The sequence below is a fragment of the Rhinatrema bivittatum genome, chromosome 4 (genome assembly GCF_901001135.1).
Source record: "Rhinatrema bivittatum chromosome 4, aRhiBiv1.1, whole genome shotgun sequence".
In the NCBI taxonomy this organism is placed as follows: Eukaryota; Metazoa; Chordata; class Amphibia; order Gymnophiona; family Rhinatrematidae; genus Rhinatrema; species Rhinatrema bivittatum.
Genome location: NC_042618.1, coordinates 164,972,202 through 164,995,094, shown reverse-complemented (window position 1 = coordinate 164,995,094; position 22,893 = coordinate 164,972,202). Strand labels below are relative to the sequence as shown.

The following is a 22,893-nucleotide window of genomic DNA, read 5'->3' as shown; positions in this document are numbered from 1 at the left end:
CTCACCTACTGATCCAGGAGTCCAAACTTCCCAAGCACTGCAAAAACGTAAGACCACCCCAGCCTGTCAAATGCTTTTTCTACATCAAGGCTATTCACAAGGCCTGGAATTTTCTCTTTTTGTGCCATCGAGATGACATCAAAAAGGTATCTGGTATAATTTATATCAGAGTGCCCTTTAATGAACCCTGGCTGGTCTGTCCTCACCATATCTTCTATACAGCTCTCCAATCTCATCTGCAGCTCCTTGGCAAGAACCTTAGCATCTACATTTAGTACAGAGATGGGTCAGTAAGCTTCAGCCTCCAATCCATCCCTTCCTGTTTTAAGAATCACTGCAATTATCGTATCCATAAGAGTATCAGTCCGCTCTGGAAAGTACTGAAGGTAGTCAAAAACTTATTTCAACGGTCCAACCACTTCATCCACAAAGCCTTTATAAAACTCTGTGGGAAATCCATCTGGGCCAGGGATTTTCCCACTGGGCAGCCTCAGCATTGCTACTTGTCTATCATTTTGAGCAGTTGTACCCCACTAGGAAACCTCCCAATTTCCTCTTCCCCTGCAAAGTCATCCGCTATGTACCACTGAGCAAAAAAGGATTTAAACCTTTCATTAATTTCCCTTGGGGAGTGAGTGAAAGTCCCATCTTTCTTTCTAATACTTGTTATCAAAGCCTTTTGAGCTCTATGCCTCAAAAATTGGGCTAGCATTGTTCCTTTTTTATTTCCATGCTATTTGCTTTGCAAATCTTTCAAATCAGCACAGCATTTCTCTAGTGCTCTATAGATCCGAAATGAACCCATACGCTTATGCCCTCATGCCAGCTGACCTATTTTCTTTTCTAATAATTGCACCCTTTTCCTTATCACCTTTTTGGCATGGGAAGCAAAACTTATTATCCCAGGACATATGGGTGACGTCACTGGTCAGAGCCCTATCACGGAAAACTTTCTGTCAAAGTTTCTAGAAACTTTTGACTGGCATACTGAGCCCACTGAGCATGCCCAGCATGCCATGATCCCTCGAGCCACAGGGGTCTCCGTTCAGTCTTCATTTTTCCACACTGCAGTTAGCCTTGCGATGAAGGAGCCCTGTGTGATTGTTTCACAAATTTTCCTCAGGGAAAAAAGTTTAAAAATTTTAAAAATTCATCTCCTTCATAGGGTTCTCCCTTTCTCCACCGATCATCGAGTACTCATTTTTCTCCAGTCAATACCGTCTCACACTTTTTTCTAGTCAGAAGGCCATCAACAGCTGTCCAGCCTTCAAAATGACAACGGGTTTTAAAAAATGCCCAAATTGTCCTCACACCATGTCTATCACCGACCCGCATGTCGAGTGTGTTCTCTGTTTGGGCGAGAAACATAATGTATCTATATGTCCACAATGTGCAGAAATGACGGCAAAAGGCAGACAGGCCCATCTGGAGAAGATGGAACATCTCTTCCAAATTCAATTAATTCCATCGACATCGACATCAACACAGTCCTCTTTCTGGAGCAGCCAAAAAGTTAGTTATCAAAACAAAACGTCGTCCTGATGGAAGCAGTGACTGACTATCTCTGACTCCATCTCGGTCATCGATAAAATCAACATCGGTGCTTGAGAAAAAAAGCACCAAACATCATGAAAAACATTGCCACCGCCATCGACGGACTTCAACCCCCGATGTCGGATCGATTCCCGGATCACCTTCGATACCCGTCAAGCCGTCACCAAAAAGGTCTCGAGTAGAAGAGCCATCGATACCCTCGATGCCTCTCACTCCAAGGGGATCCCCATTGATACTAGTGCCGGGTACTGCACCACCACAGGGATCTGTGGAAGGGCCGGTTCCGCCTTCTCTGCCACCCCCTATAGCTGCTCTGACCTCACCAGCTATATGGGAGGAACTGGACGGCTTCATCCGCCAGGCAGTAAAAGATGCTCTGTGAGACCTGCAACCATCAATGCCGATGCCTGCACCGATACTGATACCATCACCGGCACCGATGCCCTCACCGATGCCTGCATCGATGCCGACGCTGGACCTCTCATTATTCACACCAATACTCACTATCTATTTATTTATTTATTTAACGTTTCTATATACGTTTCTATATACGTTTTGAACATCTTATCGGTTTACAGAAAAAGTAATGCAGCAACAGGCTTTACAGTAAACATGGAACATTGAATTAAAATACATGATGGAGTAATCCACAAAAAGGGGGGGGGGGGGGACTATCTATGGGATGCAGAAATGTAGATTAAATTATAGGTGCAAAAAATATGTACATAGGCAGGAGGCGACATTGAAATATATTTACAATTACAGGGAGTAAGGTTGTAAAGGGAGGTGAAAAAAGGGGAAGGGGGAGCAGAAAGGAGAAGGAAAGGGGGGGCAAAGGCTAAAGGAAGGGAAGACTGTGTTGACGGGGGGGAAGGTGGAAGAGGGGCAAAGGCTGGGGGGGGGGGGAAAGGGTAGATAAAGTCAACGGGGGATTAAGCAATAGAAGTTCATGTGAATGCTTGCTTGAAAAGCCAGGTCTTAAGATTCTGCTTAAATTTCTTAGGGCATTGTTCCTGGCGATGCCCTAAGCTCAATGCCACTAAGCTCGATGCCCTCATTGGTGCCCTCCTGATGTAACCATTGCCATCAGGAACAAAGACTCCGATTCCCAATCCCAGGGAGGACGATGCCTCGGAGACCTCACCGATGCCTGAGCCAATACTAGGGCCATCAGGGATTTCGCATCCGAGGCCCTAGATTTCTCCATCCGTTCCATCACTTCCACCATCGATGCCGCCGCTGAAACCATTGATGCCTTCGATGCCACTTTTCATTCCTCACGCCACTCCTCCACGGTGTCCTTTATTAGGGATGTGAATCGTTTTAGGACGATTAAAATTATCGTCCGATAATTTTAATATCGTCTTAAACCGTTATGGAACACAATACAATAGAGATTCTAACGATTTATCGTTATAAATCGTTAGAATCGTGAGCCGGCACACTAAAACCCCCTAAAACCCACCCCCGACCCTTTAAATTAAATCCCCCACCCTCCCGAACCCCCCCCAAATGAGTTAAATAACCTGCGGGTCCAGCGGCGGTCCGGAACGGCAGCGGTCCGGAACGGGCTCCTGCTCCTCAATCTTGTTGTCTTCAGCCGGCGCCATTTTCCAAAATGGCGGCGAAAAATGGCGGCGGCCATAGACGAACACGATTGGACGGCAGGAGGTCCTTCCGGACCCCCGCTGGACTTTTGGCAAGTCTCGTGGGGGTCAGGAGGCCCCCCACAAGCTGGCCAAAAGTTCCTGGAGGTCCAGCGGGGGTCAGGGAGCGATTTCCCGCCGCGAATCGTTTTCGTACGGAAAATGGCGCCGGCAGGAGATCGACTGCAGGAGGTCGTTCAGCGAGGGTTCCGGCGCCTCGCTGAACGACCTCCTGCAGTCGATCTCCTGCCGGCGCCATTTTCCGTACGAAAACGATTCGCGGCGGGAAATCGCTCCCTGACCCCCGCTGGACCTCCAGGAACTTTTGGCCAGCTTGTGGGGGGCCTCCTGACCCCCATGAGACTTGCCAAAAGTCCAGCGGGGGTCCGGAAGGACCTCCTGCCGTCCAATCGTGTTCGTCTATGGCCGCCGCCATTTTTCGCCGCCATTTTGGAAAATGGCACCGGCTGAAGACAACAAGATTGAGGAGCAGGAGCCCGTTCCGGACCGCTGCCGTTCCGGACCGCTGCTGGACCCGCAGGTTATTTAAGTCATTTGGGGGGGGTTCGGGAGGGTGGGGGATTTAATTTAAAGGGTCGGGGGTGGGTTTTAGGGGGTTTTAATGTGCCGGTTTTGCGATTTTTAGATTTTTAGATTTTTAGATTTTTCACGATTTTTCACGATATTTTACCCCCCCAAACGGCAACAATACGATTCCCTCCCCCTCCCAGCCGAAATCGATCGTTAAGACGATCGAGGACACGATTCACATCCCTATCCTTTATCAGATACCTGGGATGAGGGAGACACCGATTCTTCATTAGAGGATATATTATCGGACCCAACCCCACCGGAATCAAAAAGGAAGTCACCACCGGAGGACCTCTCATTTTCAAATTTTGTAAAAGAGATAGCAGATACAGTTTCTTTCCAGCTGGTGGCAGAAGAGGACACAGGCAGAAAACCCTAGAGGTTTTACAATTGTAGATCCTCCTAAGGAAGTCCTTGCAATACCTGTACATGAAGTCCTCATTGATCTTCAGCATAGACTATGGGAGCACCCTTATTCAATACCACCAGTGAGCAAGCGGACTGTTGGCACATACCTTATTCAGCATATACCATGCTTTCAAAAACCTCAACTCCCGCACCAGTCTTTTGTGGTGGAGTCTGCCCAAAAGAAATCAAAGAGAATCCACCCAGATTTGTCTACCCCTCCTGGCAAGGAACAAAAATTCCTAGATGTTCTGGGCCGGAAAATGTTTCAAGGCTCCATGCTTGTCTCCAGAATTGTGTCCTATCAACTATATATGACTCAATACCAGCGCAATTTATGGAAACAAATACAGGAATTGACTGAGTCACTACTTCAGCAACACCAGGATTCCTTTAATAACATTATTTTTAAGGGTCTAGAGGCAGGCAAACACGAAGTATGCGCAGCTTATGACAGCTTTGAAACATCTTCCAGAATGGCTGCAACTGGGATTAGTGCTCGCAGATGGGCCTAGCTAAAGGCTTCTGACCTCAGGCCTGAGATTCAAGAAAAGTTGGCAGATCTGCCTTGCACTGGTGAAAACCTTTTTGGGGAGAGGGTACAAGATACTGTGGTTCAGCTAAAGGAGCATTCTGAAACTCTGCACCAACTATCCACTGTGCCAAAAGAGATGCCCTCTTCTGCACGTCTAACAGCCAGGAAAGACACCAGGAAACCCTATTACAGACCACAGAGTTACTATCCTCCAGCATCCCGTGGTAGGACATCAAGACCATCCCAGAGAGGTCAACCCAGACAACCAAGGGCACCTAGGCCACAGCCTCCTCCTCAGACAGGCCCAGCATCGGGATTTTGAAAATTTGCCAGAGGATAGCAGCCACTCCACCAATCTGATCCCGGATCTACCAGTGGGAGGTCGGATCTCCTTCTTTCTACCCAATTGGTCAAACATCACAACAGATCAATGGGTACTATCCATAATAACAGAAGGTTACCATCTGGATTTTCTTACAGTGCTCAAGGACTCCCCACCAAAGTCTTTTTGGGTACAAAAAGATCATACCACTCTTCTGCAAACAGAATTATCCACCCTCCTGAGAGCCAGGGCCGTGTAACCAGTTCCCCGACATCAGCAGGGCAGAGGATTCTACTCCCGCTATTTTCTCATTCCAAAGAAAACAGGAGGGCTAAATCCCATCTTAGACCTCTGAAATCTCAACAAATTTCTAAGAAAAGAAAAATTCAGATTGGTCTCCTTAGGCACCATGCTTCCACTTCTTCAAACAGGAGATTGGCTCTGTTCTCTGGATCTTCAAGACGCTTACGCTCACATTCCAATATTCCCTCCTCATCGCATGTTCCTGCACTTCCTGGTGGCTTATCAACACTTTCAATACTGGGTTCCGCCATTTGGACTTGCCTTGGCACCCAAGTATTCACAAAGTGCTTAGCGATGGCAGCGGCGCATTTACGCAAGGAAAGCGTACACGTTTTTCCTTATCTGGACGACTGGCTCATCAAAAGCCAATCAAGACAAGGAGCTCTCACTTCTCTCACAATCAATCTGCTTCACTCATTGGGATTTCTAATCAACTACCAAAAATCCCACCTGACGCCATCTCACCTCCTTCAATTCATTGGAGCAGAATTGAACACCACCGTATCAAAAGCCTTCCTCTCGAAAGACCGTGCAGACATGCTCTCCAAATTGGTGAAATCTCTGCGCACAAGGAAAATGGTGACAGCCTATCAGTTCCTAACTCTGCTAGGCCACATGGCTTCTATAGTCCATGTCACTCCTATGGCCAGATTAGCCATGGAATAACGCAATGGACATTGAGATCACAGTGGCTCCAAGTCATTCAACCACTGTCATCTCCAATTCAAATAACCCATCAGTTATGTTTCTCTCTCCTCTGATGGATGAACACAAACAACTTGCTCACAGGCCAACCTTTTTAAGGCAACCAGTTCCACAGGTGACCTTAACTACAGATGCATCCACCTTAGGTTGGGGAGTGCATGTAGACAATCTTTAGACTCAAGGTACTTGGACAAAACTCAAAGCAACATTTTAAATCGACTTCCTGGAGCTTCGAGCTATACGTTATGTGCTTTATGTGTTCAAGGACTGCCTTTCACACAAGACTGTTCTAATTTAAACCAACAACACAGTTGCCATGTGGTACCTGAGCAAACAGGGAAGTATGGGCTCGTATCTCCTTTGTCAAGAATCTGCACAGATTCGGGACTGGGCCCTGACACATTCCATGTTTCTCCAGGCCACTTATCTATTTCCAAAATCGTCAGAAATCGGGGCTCCCCCAAAACGATAGGAAAACCCCACAATATTGATCGTGGGGGTTCCCTTATCGTTTTGGGGGAGGGCTGGAAAAACGGCACACAAAAATAACCCCTAAACCCACCCCGACCCTTTAAAAGTAACCCCTTAGCTTCCCCCACCCTCCCGACCCCCCAAAAAACTTTTTACAGGTACCTGGTGGTCCAGTGGGGGTCCCGGGAGCGATCTCCCACTTCGGGCCGTCCTCCCGCTCCCGGGCCATCGGCTGCCACTAATCAAAATGGCGCCGATGGCCCTTTGCCCTTACCATGTGACAGGGTATCCATGCCATTGGCCGGATCCTGTCACATGGTAGGAGCACTGGATGGCCGGCGCCATCTTGTGCTCCTACCATGTGACAGGGGCTGACCAATGGCACCGGTAGCGCCTGTGACATAGTAAGGGAAAAGGCTATCGGCGCCATTTTGATTACTGGCAGCCGATGGTCCGAGTGTAGGAGATCGCTCCTAGACCCCCGCTGGACCACCAGGGCTTTTGGCAAGTCTTGGGGGACCCTCCTGACCCCCACAAGAGTTGCCAAAAGCCCAGCGGGGGTCCGGGAGCGACCTCCTGCACTCAGACTGTCGGCTGGGGCTACCGGTGCCATTGGTCAGCCCCTGTCACATGGTAGGAGCACAAGATGGCGCCGGTGACCATGTGACAGGGGCTGACCAATGGCACCGGTAGCCCTTGTGACACAGGCTATCGGCGCCATGATGAAACCGGCAAACGAGGGTGTGAGAATGCAGAGATGGCTTCTAGACTCTCCGCTGGACCACCAGGGAGTTTTGGTAAGTGGGGGGGTCAGGAGGGTGGGGGGGGTTTAAATTTTTATTTAGGTGGCCGAATAAAACAGAAATCTGTTAAATACGTGGGGAGTCGCGATCCGTTTCGCCTCCCCACGTATTTAACAGATAGGACAAAATAAGTTGCGGATTACAAATACGTGGAAAACGGATGCACACCCCTGATACCAGTTATTGTGCCCGTTGCACAAGTTGTTTGCTGTTGGTCCAATACAAGAATGACTCAGCCTGTAGCTTGCTGATCACCTATATGTGAGGACTATCATCCTGCTTATCCTGGAATAAAGCAAAAGTGCTTACCTGTAATAGGTGTTATCCCAGGACAGCAGGATGTAGTCCTTACGAAACCCACCTGCCACCCCGCGGAGTTGGGTCTGAAACATTTTATTATTTTATTTCTGCTAATGCTTATTGCTACACACTAGACTGAAGGGAGACCCCTGTGGCTTGAGGGATCATGGCATGCTGGGCATGCTCAGTGGCTCAGTATGCAAGTCAAAAGTTTCTAGAAACTTTGACAGAAAGTTTTCCGTGATAGGGCTCCATCCAGGGACAGCACCCATATGTGAGGACTACATCCTGCTGTCCTGGAATAACACCTATTACAAGGTAAGCAATTTTGCTAAACAGGAGCTTGCTACATTCAAGTTGTGAACAGGTTCACTGGTCTTCAGCTCCTGTCCTTTGAGTAAGGCCAGTGAGGATGACTTTCCCCAAAGAAGCAAGGTGAACTCAGTTCCTTCCAAATACAACTCATCTAGCCTTCACTGTCTCTCACAGCAGGATCCATCACTGGTGCTTGCTTACCTAAGGTTTAGAGAAGGCCTTTGGTCCCCTGGGGAGAGTCTTTTTGCCCCTAAAGGGTATCAGGCTCAATCATCTAGCTCTCTGTAACTTAAGAGGACTCTCTGACAGGCCCTACCAGAGTGTGGAAGAAATACATCTTTACTCTGCAGCTGCTCTCTCTAACTGAACCCCCTGTTAAAATGACTGGGCTAAATAATACTGAGTCATCCAATCCAATTCCTTCTGGTGGGAGGGCCGGAAGGAATGGAGGGCTCCCACTGTGTATTCTTAGGACAGGGATAGTGTTACCTAGTGACCAGACCCGGAAGAGGTGCCACATGGAGTTCTAACTCACCTATTTCTCAGAACTCCATCCCTGGAGTCCTTCCAAACTATCTGCTTTCCAAGTGCCTTATCTGTTTAGTAATAACTCCTCCCTGGGGCTGTGTTAATTCTTAGTTACATGATATAGCTTTTCCTTCACTTTATAACTCCAGGAATGCAGCCTCCTGCAGCTTTTGACTGACTTACATGCCTTGCAGGACTCTGTTGGTTTTATAAGTTTTATAAGTTGTAGAATATTTCAGTATTAGAATGAATATCTGAAGGAGGGATCTATTTCCCTTTTGAATGGCGATTATGATTTTTATCCCAGGACAAGCAGGATGATAGCCCTCATATATGGGTGACATCATCAGATGGAACCCTGGTACGGAAAACTTCTATCAAGAGTTTCTAGAAACTTTTGACTGGCACAATGAACCTACTGAGCATGCCCAGCATGCCATGATATTCTCAGCCACAGGGGTCTCCCTTCAGTCTCTTTTTTTCCACCTTGCTGTAAGCAAAGCAGATCAAGAGCTCTGGGGAAATTTTCCCTCACTTTTTCCTTAAGGGAAGAAAACTTTTTTCAGTTACATTTTCATTATAATCGGGTCTCCCTTTGACATAGTCTCGGTGAGTACATTTTTTGATTAGTTTTTGATCGATTCCGGTCACCTCACTAATGGTTCCCGCCGGTCATCGACCATTATTAGGCCTAATTTTTTATCATGGCCTCCGGCTTCAAACAATGTCCGGATTGTAACCGGACTGTGTCGATTACCGACCCACATTATGTCTGCGTTCTATGCCTGGGATCAGGCCACGATGTCCGGGCTTGTTCAACCTGTGCCCAGATGACACCGAAGGGCAGGCGTGCCCGTTTGGACAAAATGGAAGAATTGTTTAAAAAAAATCCCATTGTCATCATTGACATTGTCTCCAAGAATAACACTTCCCTCTGTAACATAACATCGAAGCGAAAAAAGGACCGATGACCGTCTGTCACCTTCACCGTCGATATCCTCGATAGCATCTTCTTCAGCATCGAAGGATCATCGGGAGAAAAAACAACATCAACATTGATCCATCGACCCATCGGATGGTAAGGCATCGACATCGAAGAGCATTGAACCGATGCCAAAGAAAGTCCGGGTACTAGAGCCAACTCCACCAGATGTACACGAGGAACCGCGGCGCTCTCCACCGGGCTCAGTGTCAGAAAATGTGCCACCATAAGAAATCATGGAAGTGCCAATAGCGCCAGCAGTACCTTCCCCAGTGACAGTGGACACAGCCCCAGTTTCTAGGGAAGAGGTGACTAATATGGTCCAACAAGCTGTCGTCGAGGCTTTATGAAAATTCCAGCCTCCGACAGTACCATCGGTACCGACACCGACTCCGGCATCAACATCGGACCAGTCGATTTTTCAGCCTTTGCTGAACAGAATCGATGCCTTGATAGGATTCTTTCCTCCGGCACCGATGACACCAATTCCACCGATGCAACCATCGACTCCATCGATGCCGATGCACCCACCGGTGACTCCTGCCATTCCGATTCCTGGGTCATCGGATGAAGACGATAGGGATTCGGATTCCGTCCCAGGGCCATCGGGCCTTCACCGGCATCGAGTGCCGAAGAAACCCTCGATGCCACTCAAATATCCCTCGATGCCAATGCATCCAGGTCCATCGGGTGACACCTGGCATCAATTTCCTCCGATGCCATCGAGGCCCATCGATTCACCATCGATGCCCTCATTGCCAATGATGCCAAAACAGATTCCAACAAAATCTTCTTTTAAATTAAAGCATCATATACAGCCAGAGGACCCCCGACTTGCCTTATCATCCTCAGTATACTCCTTGGAAGGATGTCGATACTGATACAGAGTCAGAGGAATTGCAATCTGAACCTCTCCACCAGAGGAAAGAAAAAAATCCCCTCCTGAAGATTTTTCCTTTACAAATTTCATTAAAGAAACGGCGGACACAATTCCCTTTGAATTGATAATGGAGGAGGGTACCAGACATAAGGCCCTAGAAGTCCTTCAATTCGTGCACGCACCAAAGGAAATAATGGCAATCCCAATCCATGAAGTCCTTTTAGAACTACAACAACGAATGTGGGAACATCCATGCTCAGTACAAGCAGTGAATCGTAGAACAGATGCCACTTATTTAGTGCAACATGCTCCAGGGTTCCAGAAGCCCCAACTGCTTCATCATTTGGTAGTTGTGGAATCGGCTCAGGACAGTCTGAAAACAGAAACCTCACTCTTCGGTTCCACCAGGAAGGGAGCAACAGTTCTTAGATACCTTAGGAAGGAAATTTTATCAAGGCTCCATGCTGGTATCTCGCATTGCGGCATACCAGCTTTATATGACACAGTACCAAAGAAACTTGTGGAAACAAATACAGGGTATTGTTGAAGACCTTCCTCAGCAACAACAACTAGCTATGAGTACACTAGTTGCGAAAGGATTGAAATCTGGTAAACACAAGGTGCGAGCAGCTTATGATGTGTTTGAAACATCAACTCATTTATTAGCATCAGCAATAAATGCAAGAAGATGGGCCTGGCTCAAGGCCTCAGATCTCAGGTAGGAAGTCCAGGAAAGGCTGGCAGATCTCCCTTGTGTTGGTGACAATCTTTTCGTGGAAAATATTCAAGGTACAGTGTCTCAATTAAAAGACCATCATGAGACATTCCGACAGCTCTCCAAGCTACCAGCAGACCAGCCATCCTCCCTGAGAAAATCATCTCGAAGGGACACAAGACGACCCTTCTACAGGCCTAGGAGGTATTATCCACTGGCTTCTTCAGCACGTCCCTACCATCCATCACAAAGAGGACGTCCACGTCAGCCGAAATAACAGAAAACACAGCCACCACCAAAAACTGGACCAGTGGCGGGTTTCTGAACCAAACAAGAGAACAGAAGCCTTTCTCTCAACCCTATTCCTTCCCTCCCAGTAGGAGGTCGACTTCATTTTTTTCACACACAAATGGAGTCTCATCACAAAAGACCAATTGGTATTAGCCATACTAAATTGGGGATATTGCCTAAAGTTCAAAACAATACCCCCGCATTCTCCACCCATTCCACTTTGGGCAAACATGGTAATCACACCTCAACTACTAGTGGAACTCTCTGCTTTGCTGATTGCCAGGGCTATCGAATCAGTGCCCTGGTCTCATCAAGGCAAAGGGTTCTATTCCCGATATTTCCTCATTCCAAAGAAAACAGGCAGTATTTGCCCGATCCTAGATCTCCGCAATCTCAACAAGTTTCTGCAAAAAGAGAAATTCCGGATGGTATCTCTGGGGACCATCCTTCCTTTGCTTCAACGGGGCAATTGGCTCTGTTCTCTAGATCTTCAAGACGCTTATGCACACATACCAATTTCCACACAACATCGCAAGTATCTACGATTCGTCGTGGGAAAAAATCATTACCAGTATCGAGTCCTACCATTCGGACTGGCCTCTGCTCCTCGAGTATTCACAAAATGTCTAGCAGTAGTTGCCGCACATCTAAGAAAAAACAGCATTCATGTTTTCCCATACCTAGACGATTGGCTAATCAGAAGTCCATCCAGGCAGGGAGCTCTCTCTGCCTTGAAAACCACAATAACATTATTACACTCCCTGGGATTTCTCATCAACTATCCAAAATCCCACATTGAACCGTCTCAACTCCTCACATTTATCGGAGCAGACCTCGACACCACAGTGGCGAAAGCTTCCCTTCCAAGCGACCGTGCCAACAATCTGACATGCTTGGCAAACACCATAATTTATCACCAGTTCGCATCTGCCCATCAAATTCTGGTGCTATTAGGTCACATGGCCTCGACAGTACATGTTACACCTATGGCGAAGTTAGCCATGAGAAGAACTCAATGGACTTTGAAATCTCAATGGCTACAACCTTTCCAACCACTGTCGTACACAGTTCAAATCACCCACCAGTTATGCCTATCGCTCCACTGGTGGACAAATCAAACAGCATTGAAAGCTGGTCTCCCATTCCAACAATCAACTCCACAAGTCATCCTGACCACAGATGCCTCCAATTTGGGATGGGGAGCTCACATCAACAACCTTCAAACACAAGGGACGTGGACTATGCTCGAAATGCAGTGTCAGATAAACTTCTTAGAACTTCGAGCGATGCGATATGCCCTTTATACCTTCAAAGACTGCCTCTCAAACAAGACTGTGCTGATACAAACGGACAACACAGTAGCAATGTGGTACATAAACAAACAGGGAGGCATAGGCTCTTATCTGCTCTGCCAGGAAGCGGTGCAGATTTGGGCTTGGGCTCTAGAGCTCTCCATGCATCTCCAAGCAGTGGAAGGGAGTGGACAGTGGACAGTGGAGTGCCTCAGGGATCTGTATTCGGACCCTTACTGTTCAATATATTTATAAATGATTTGGAAAGAAATACGACGAGTGAGATAATCAAATTTGCAGATGACACAAAATTGTGCAGAGTAGTTAAATCACAAGCAGATTGTGATAAATTGCAGGAAGACCTTGTGAGACTGGAAAATTGGGCATCCAAATGGCAGATGAAATTTAATGTGGATAAGTGCAAGGTGATGCATATAGGGAAAAATAACCCGTGCTATAATTACACAATGTTGGGTTCCATATTAGGTGCTACAACCCAAGAAAGAGATCTAGGTGTCATAGTGGATAACACACTGAAATCGTCGGTGCAGTGTGCTGCGGCAGTCAAAAAAGCAAACAGAATGTTGGGAATTATTAGAAAAGGAATGGTGAATAAAACGGAAAATGTCATAATGCCTCTGTATCGCTCCATGGTGAGACCGCACCTTGAATACTGTGTACAATTCTGGTCGCCGCATCTCAAAAAAGATATAATTGCGATGGAGAAGGTACAGAGAAGGGCTACCAAAATGATAAGGGGAATGGAACAACTCCCCTATGAGGAAAGATTAAAGAGGTTAGGACTTTTCAGCTTGGAGAAGAGACGACTGAGGGGGGATATGATAGAGGTGTTTAAAATCATGAGAGGTCTAGAACGGGTAGATGTGAATCGGTTATTTACTCTTTCGGATAGTAGAAAGATTAGGGGGCACTCCATGAAGTTAGCATGGGGCACATTTAAAACTAATCGGAGAAAGTTCTTTTTTACTCAACGCACAATTAAACTCTGGAATTTGTTGCCAGCGAATGTGGTTAGTGCAGTTAGGGTAGCTGTGTTTAAAAAAGGATTGGATAAGTTCTTGGAGGAGAAGTCCATTACCTGCTATTAAGTTCACTTAGAGAATAGCCACTGCCATTAGCAATGGTTACATGGAATAGACTTAGTTTTTGGGTACTTGCCAGGTTCTTATGGCCTGGATTGGCCACTGTTGGAAACAGGATGCTGGGCTTGATGGACCCTTGGTCTGACCCAGTATGGCATTTTCTTATGTTCTTATGTTCTTAACTTATCTAGTGGGCATACAAAATGTCCTAGCGGACGATCTCAGTCAACATTTCCATCCCCACAAATGGTCTCTGGATCCACGTGTAGTGAGCAAAATCTTTCAACGCTGGGGTCGCCCAACCATAGACCTCTTTGCATCCAAACTGAACCACAAAGGGGAAAGGTTCTGCTCCCTCCATGACCATTGACAAGCATTCCCTAGGGACGCCTTTGCTCACCCCTGGAACACAGGACTTCTATATGTGTATCCTCCAATCCCGCTAATAGCCAAAACTCTTGTGAAGCTACAACAGGACAGAGGAACAATGATCCTCATAGCCCTGTATTGGCCTCGACAAGTATGGTTTCCCATACTCTTCGACCTCTCGATCAGAGAGCCAATTCGCCTGGCACAGCACCCACTCTCGTAACTCAGAATCAGGGCAAATTGCATCATCCCAACCTGACAACTCTTGCCCTGTGTTACAGTTTTGGCTGCAGTGCAACCGCCTCACCACCAGGGGTCCCTCTAGTGCTGGCTTTCCTGACAGGCCCAGTCCAGCTCCTCTGTCCACTCTATGCTCTGGGTGTGCCCTTATAACCCTGCCTGACAGTTGCCTCGGGGCTTCGGCATCGAGCTCACCTGGGCTCCCTGCTCTAGCCCTGCGCGGCCTTCGGGCCTTTCCTTGCCTTGCCCTGCGCGGCCTTCGGGCCTTCTTCCTCGCTTTTCTTACCTGGCCTACGGGCCTTCTGACCTGCCTGCTCTGCTTACGGTGTGTGGCCTACGGGCCTTCTGTGTATGTGTGGCCTACGGGCCTTCTGACCTACTTGCCCTGACTACGGTGTGTGGCCTACGGGCCTTCTGTGTATGTGTGGCCTACGGGCCTTCTGACCTGCCTGCTCTGCTTACGGTGTGTGGCCTACGGGCCTTCTGTCTGTGTGTGTGTGGCCTACGGGCCTTCTGACCTGCCTTGCCCCGCTTATGGTGTGTGGCCTACGGGCCTTCTGTGTGTATGTGTGTGGCCTACGGGCCTTCTGACCTGCCTTGCCCCGCTTATGGTGTGTGGCCTACGGGCCTTCTGTGTGTATGTGTGTGGCCTACGGGCCTTCTGTGTGTATGTGTGTGGCCTACGGGCCTTCTGACCTGCCTTGCCCCGCTATTGGTGTGTGGCCTACGGGCCTTCTGTGTGTGTGTGTGTGTGTGGCCTACGGGCCTTCTGACCTGCCTTGCCCTGCTTACTGTGCCCTGACCCAGCCTGGACCCAGACACTGCTGACTGCCGCCTGCCCTGACCCAGCCTGTACTTAGACACTGCTACTGCTGCCTGCCCTGACCCAGCCTGAACCCAGACTCTGATACTTGCTGCCTGCCCTGACCCAGCCTGGAACCTGACACTGTTTCTAGTTTCCTGTCTCTCTCTACCTGGAGCCACCCTGCTGGGTGGTGTTCACGACTCCTGACCGGAGCCCAAGCGTAACAGTATGCCGAAGCCATCAATTTTCCAGGGGAAGAGATAGGTCTTGGTACTACCGGTGAGCCAATTTTTCTTTTACCTCTACTCACATTATGCCTCAGCCTCCAAGTTTTTATGTCTGTGCTTGTTGCCAGACTTTGAACTATCTCAGTTACAAGAACTGTCTTGCATGTCAACTCTCAGACCAAGAACACTGGGTATGCAGTGGTTGTCATAAGAGGAACGTCTCAGTCTATCAGGAATGTTTAAATTGTTTAAATCCTAAACCAGGGTGGTGGAAATGCTCCTGTCTTCCGTGTCTGTTACCACCAGGCAAACCCTGCCCCCGTTGTTCTGCTTTAGGATCAGCTGTTCCATTAGAAAAAACAATCAGCTCTCCTAACCGGTATTCTGCTTCTGGCTCCACTAAAACAGACATTTTAGCTGGCAGTTTGTGGATAGAAAAACCCAGGACTTACCTGGCCAAGAAGGTTTCTGTGACACCAGTGCTAGAGCCTCAGGAACAGGTTTCTCTCAAACGGAGAGAGTTGATTAACTCTAGCAGGGCTCTGCTTCCCACAGCTGCTGTTGAGACACTAACGAGTACATTCCCTAGACGTCCTAGAACTGCCTGTGCCTTCTCTAAACTGCTCCTCCAGAAACAAAATAAGGAGCCTCAGAGTTTGGCTCGGGGTATCAAGCCCACAGCAGTGCAATCTGTGTCTTCTATGTGCACTGCTTCTAACCTTGCTGCTCTGCCATCTGAGCCTGTTTCATCACCCCAAGAGGGGGCCAAGCCTGCTGCGTCGCCCCGGGGAGGATCCAAGCCTGCTGCATCACCCCAAGAGGGGGCCGAGCCTGCTGCATCGCCCCAAGAGGGGGCCGAGCCTGCTGCATCGCCCCAAGAGGGATCCAAGCCTGCTGCATCACCCCAAGAGGGGGCCGAGCCTGCTACATCGCCCCAAGAGGGGGCCAAGCCTGCTGCATCGCCCCAAGAGGGATCCAAGCCTGCTGCATCACCCCAAGAGGGGGCCAAGCCTGCTGCATCGCCCCAAGAGGGATCCAAGCCTGCTGCATCACCCCAAGAGGGGGCCGAGCCTGCTACATCACCCCAAGAGGGGGCCAAGCCTGCTGCATCGCCCCAAGAGGGATCCAAGCCTGCTGCATCACCCCAAGAGGGGGCCGAGCCTGCTACATCACGCCAAGAGGGGGCCGAGCCTGCTGCATCACCCCGAGGAGGATCCACGCCTGCTGCATCGCCCCGAGGAGGATCCACGCCTGCTGCATCACCCCAAGAGGGGTCCGAGCCTGCTGCATCGCCCCAAGAGGGGTCCGAGCCTGCTGCATCACCCCAAGAGGGGGCCAAGCCTGCTTCATCGCCCCGAGAGGGGTCCGAACCTGCTACAACGCCCGGAGAGGTGTTCGAGCCTGCTACAACGCCCGGAGAGGTGTTCGAGCCTGCTTCATCGCCCCGAGAGGGGTCCGAACCTGCTACAACGCCCCGAGAGGGGTCCGAGCCTGCTTCATCGCCCCGAGAAGGGTTCGAGCCTGCTTCATCACCCCGAGAGGGGGCCGAGCCTGCTACATCACCCCAAGAGGGGTCCGAGCTTGCTACATCACCCCAAGAGGGGGCCAAGCCTGCTTCATCGCCCCGAGAGGGGTCCGAGCCTGCTTCATCGCCCCGAGAGGGGTCCAAGCCTGCTTCATCGCCCCAAGAGGGGTCCGAGCCTGCTTCATCGCCCGGAGATGTGTCCGAGCCTACTACAACGCCCCGAGAAGGGTCCGAGCCTACTACAACGCCCGGGCAGGTGTTCCAGCCTACCGTTTCACCCCGAGAGGGGCCCGAGCCTGCTGCACTACCCCGAGAAGAGCCTGCTGAACCGGTCCTGCTGCCGCCCCCGGAGGGGCTTAAACTGGTCCTGCTGCCACCCCCGGAGGGGCCTCAAACTGGTACCAACTAAAAGACTTTCTGACTCAGCCATCTGAGCCTGTTGAATTGCTCCAGCTGTTGCTGCCCTCGGAGGGGTCGGATTTCATTTTTGAGTACCCCCTGCTAAGATGGGACCCAGGAGGAGGGGGAGGCCTTGAGGAGGGGGTACTGTTACAGTTTTGGCTGCAGTGCAACCGCCTCACCACCAGGGGTCCCTCTAGTGCTGGCTTTCCTGACAGGCCCAGTCCAGCTCCTCTGTCCACTCTATGCTCTGGGTGTGCCCTTATAACCCTGCCTGACAGTTGCCTCGGGGCTTCGGCATCGAGCTCACCTGGGCTCCCTGCTCTAGCCCTGCGCGGCCTTCGGGCCTTTCCTTGCCTTGCCCTGCGCGGCCTTCGGGCCTTCTTCCTCGCTTTTCTTACCTGGCCTACGGGCCTTCTGACCTGCCTGCTCTGCTTACAGTGTGTGGCCTACGGGCCTTCTGTGTATGTGTGGCCTACGGGCCTTCTGACCTACTTGCCCTGACTACGGTGTGTGGCCTACGGGCCTTCTGTGTATGTGTGGCCTACGGGCCTTCTGACCTGCCTGCTCTGCTTACGGTGTGTGGCCTACGGGCCTTCTGTCTGTGTGTGTGTGGCCTACGGGCCTTCTGACCTGCCTTGCCCTCTTATGGGTGTGTGGCCTACGGGCCTTCTGTGTGTATGTGTGTGGCCTACGGGCCTTCTGACCTGCCTTGCCCCACTTATGGTGTGTGGCCTACGGGCCTTCTGTGTGTATGTGTGTGGCCTACGGGCCTTCTGACCTGCCTTGCCCCGCTTATGGTGTGGTGGCCTACGGGCCTTCTGTGTGTGTGTGGCCTACGGGCCTTCTGACCTGCCTTGCCCCGCTATTGGTGTGTGGCCTACGGGCCTTCTGTGTGTGTGTGTGTGTGTGGCCTACGGGCCTTCTGACCTGCCTTGCCCTGCTTACTGTGCCCTGACCCAGCCTGGACCCAGACACTGCTGACTGCCGCCTGCCCTGACCCAGCCTGTACTTAGACACTGCTACTGCTGCCTGCCCTGACCCAGCCTGTACTTAGACACTGCTACTTGCTGCCTGCCCTGACCCAGGCCTGAACCCAGACTCTGATACTTGCTGCCTGCCCTGACCCAGCCTGGAACCTGACACTGTTTCTAGTTTCCTGTCTCTCTCCACCTGGAGCCACCCTGCTGGGTGGTGTTCACGACTCCTGACCGGAGCCCAAGCGTAACACCCTGACAGCTTGGATGTTGAAAGCTTAATTCTGCAACCACTTAATCTTTCAACGCAAGTCTCTAAAGTTTCTCGTAGCTTCACAAAGCCTTCCACACGTAAATCTTACCACCTTAAGTGGTCTAGATTTACCAAGTGGTGCACACAAAAAGGGTTTTGAGCTTTCTCTTGCCCCATTCCTTCTTTATTGATTACCTCTGCCACCTTTCTGATTCTGGTCTCCAGACATCCTCGGTAAGGGGTACACCTAAGTGCCATAGTGGCATATCACAAGGGCATAGGGGATGCGCCAGTAACAGCGCAACCCCTAGTAAGTCGGTTTATGAGAGGTTTACTTCATCTTAAGCCTCCCATTCGACCACCGGTCACTGAATGGGACCTCAATATAATACTGACAAGACTCATGCAGTCACCGTTCGAGCCTCTACATTCCTATGATGAAAAATTTCTTACATGGAAAGTATTTTTCTTAGTAGCCATTACATCGGCTAGGAGGGTCAGTGAGTTACAAGCTCTCGTCACATACTCACCCTACACAAGGTTCCTGCATGACAGAGTAGTCCTTCGCACTCACCCCAAATTCCTACCAAAAGTAGTAACGGATTTTCATATCAATCAGTCAATAGTCTTGCCCACTTTCTTTCCAAGACCTCACTCTCACCAGGGAGAGAGAGTCTTACACACCTTAGACTGTAAACGTGCGCTAGCTTTTTACCTGAACCGCCCGGTGGTCCATAGGAAATCCACCCAACTCTTTGTTTCTTTTGCAAAAATAAACCAGGAGTTGCGGTAGGAAAACAGACTCTCTCCAACTGGCTAGCAGACTGTATCGAATTCTTTTATGAAAAAGCAAACATTCCTCTCCAGGGGCGAGTAAAAGCACATTCAGTAAGGGCTATGTCTACATCGGTAACACACTATTGTTCAGTGTCCATTCTTGACATATGTAAAGCTGCAATATGGAGTTCCCTTCACACCTTTGCAGCTCATTATTGTTTGGACAAAGAAGGACGACAAGATTCAGCCTTTGGACAATCTGTCTTAAAGAACTTCTTTCCAGTATTACACCAACTCCTTCTACATCCATCCTCCTGTGATTTCAGGCTGCCTCATTTTTTTCCAGCAGTACACCAGTTGTTGTCCTGTTGCACAAGTTGTATGCTGTTGGTTAATGTAAGAATGACTCGGCCTGTAGCTTGCTAATCACCCATATGTGAGGACTATCATCCTGCTTGTCCTGGGATAAAGCAAAATTGCTTATCTTGTAATAGGTGTTATCCCAGGACAGCAGGATGTAGTCTCACAGAACCCACCCCGCGGAGTTGGGTCCGATACATTTTATTATTTTATTTTTTAGCCTACGCATACTGCTACAAATGAGACTGAAGGGAGACCCCTGTGGCTGAGAATACCAAGGCATGCTGGGCATGCTCAGTAGGTTCAGTATGCCAGTCAAAAGTTTCTAGAAACTCTTGACAGAAGTTTTCCGTACCAGGGCTCCATCTGATGATGTCACCCATATGTGAGGACTACATCCTGCTGTCCTGGGATAACACCTATTACAAGGTAAGCAATTTTGCTTTATTCTTATGATAGTCCAATAGTATGTATCACAACCTGCAAAGAATCCAGACTTAGAAAGGAAAAGATATTCCTTTAAGATAAAATAAGTGTTTTGTTGGCTGAGAGCTCTAAACATGTTAGCTTTAGTGCTATATTTGTCTCTATTTTTATTTATATATCCAAATGTAATTTTACTGTGTTCTAGGTTATCCTCTGTTTCTCCCCAGTTGGCTCAACACTCCGAGTACGAGCTAGAAAGTTTCCTGCTGTGGTCAATTGTACTGCTATAGACTGGTTTCATGAATGGCCTGAAGAAGCACTGGTGTCTGTCAGTGGTCGATTTTTAGAAGATACTGAAGGGATTGAGGTTTGAGATTTATTTATTAGATCTGTTGTGCCCCTTGTTCGCAGGCATCTGCGACCATTGTTGCTCACCTCCTTTTTTCCTGTGCCTGCCTCGTTGGGCAAAGTAGCAGTCTCCGTTAGTGAACGCCGACTTCGGGGCGTCTCCCGAGCAGCCCGGGCACGCCTGGCCGCCATCTTGAATTGGGAATCACTTAGGTGCGCGTGCAAGGGCCTCCTAAGTACACATCATGGCAGGAACCTCGGGGGCGCCCCCACTTAACATCAGATACCTTCGGTACTTAATCCAGCTGGCCCTTGGCTAAGATGAGTTAGCAAGGACTTCCATCCTGCCTAATTCCGCTCTTCGGACTTCCTGTTCTCCATGGGTTTGGACATTGAATGCACGCTCCTCGGGGGCTCGCTGACACCTTGGGCTATCCACTCCTCGGAGGGCCTTCTGGTCTAAGTCTCTACCACCCACCACCTTGGAGCTTCCTGGATTCTCCATAAGTACCTCTCCACTTCTACGCTTGCTGGACTGTCTGTGGTGTACCCTGTCCCTTGGGCCACTACCGCTTGCCTACAGTCAAGTCACTCTCTGCTCTGCGCAACTGTTCCTGCCTCTCCTCCCTACAGCTTCCTCAGACTTATACCTCTACTCTCCACCTACAAGGACTTCTCGGCGTAACCCACTCTGTGGGCCACTACCGGAGCTGCACCTGAGATCTACCTTGCCTGTGAGAATGACTGGCTACCCACTCCACGGCAACACCAGATTATCATCTGCTGTAGCATCATTGGGCTTTCTCCTCACTGCACAGAACTGTGTTCGCTAACCCCCACTTTGCGGGTTCTGCTTTTCTCCATAATAAAGTCTCTCCACTAGGGTGTGCTGTGTTGCTAGACTGAGCCTGCCTACGGTGAGGCCCACAGGGCTCCTCCCTGTGGGCGGAGTCAGCTCTCACCTCGGCCAGGGTTTCACAACTACTCCAGTTCATAGCAGATTGCTAACTCCATGGACCCGGCTCAGGTCTCAGCCCTCCAGGCCATCCCAGGCCTAGCCCAACGCTTCACAGCACATCAACGGACTTTGGAAACTCTAGCAACTGCCTTCAACCAGCTAAATTACTGGCTGAATGCCTCCATTTCATCAGACAAGGACACTACTTCACCTCTGGGGCTACCGGCTCGAGTTTCTGTTCCCTTGCCTGCTCCTACTCGTTTCACAGGAGATCCCCTGCTGTGTAGGGGTTTTTTTTTAATCAGTGCCTCATGCACTTTTCGCTCCAGACCATCTACTTTCCCAACGTGATATCTAAAACTACATATATCCTGTCTCTTCTAGACGGGAAAGCTCTGGCATGTGCTTCACCTATTTGTGAGCGTAATGATCCAGTACTAAGTGATTTAACGGGATTTCTTACACTTTTTCACTCAGGGGTAGATTTTAAAACAGCGCGATTTGGCGTACTTTTGCTGGCGCATCAGGCGCAAGCAAAAGTACGCTGGATTTTAGTAGATACGCGCGGAGCCGCGCGAATCCGCTAAAATCCTGGATCGGCGCGCGCAAGGCTACCGATTTCGTGTAGCCGGTGCGCGCCGAGCCGCGCAGCCTACCCCCGTTTCCTCCGAGGCCGCTCCGAAATCGGAGCGGCCTCGGAGGGAATCCTCTAACGCCCTCCCCTCACCTTCCCCTCCCTTCCTCTACCTAATCCACCCCCCCCGGCCCTGTCTAGACCCCCCCCCCCCCCACATTTGTTGGGGGATTTACGCCTCCCAGAAGGGAGAAGTAAATCCCCGTGCGCCAGCAGGCTGCTGGCGCGCCTAGTCACAACCCAGGGGCGGGCCTGGAGGGCGCGGCCACGCCCCGGCCCGCCCCGGCCCGAAACCACGCCCCCGAGCCCACCCCCAAAACGCCGCGTCCCGCCCCGAAAACGGCGCGCCGCTCGGCCCCGCCCCTGACACGCCCCCAACACGCCCCCCTCAGAAAACCCCGGGACTTATGCAAGTCCCGGGGCTCTGCGCGCGCCGGTAGGCCTATGTAAAATAGGCTCACCGGCACACAGGGCCCTGCTCGCCTAAATCCGCCTGGATTTGGGCGGATTTAGGCGAGCAGGGCTCTTAAAATCCGCCCCTCAGTGTTCGATGACCCTGCCTGCAAGACTGTTGCTGGATCCGCCTTGTTACACCTACAGCAAGGTAGCAACCATTGACTGTCTATGTCATTGAGTTTAAAACCCTATCTTCAGAATTGCATTGGGACCTGGGTTTCCTCAGAACTATTTTCCTTGAAGGTCTTAATTGTTGCATTAAGGATGAACTGGCAGCACTGGAACTACCGGAGACTCTGGACAATCTCACGGATCTCACAGGATGAATTGATCGTCGTCTACGAGAACACACCCAAGAACAAAAAGGGAACAAGAAGCCTGCGACTGGAGTTCCTCGC

General features: G+C 49.9%; 1 protein-coding gene across 1 annotated transcript in view; it reads left to right on the top strand.

Moving 5' to 3' along the window:
* The window catches only part of DNAH17 (dynein axonemal heavy chain 17), a 1,486,981-nt gene that overhangs the window by 1,172,589 nt on the left and 291,499 nt on the right, over positions 1–22,893 (top strand). Inside the window, exon 55 of the mRNA XM_029599137.1 lies at positions 20,305–20,466. Coding sequence (XP_029454997.1) covers positions 20,305–20,466 — 162 coding nt within the window. The remainder of the gene's footprint in view (positions 1–20,304; positions 20,467–22,893) is intronic.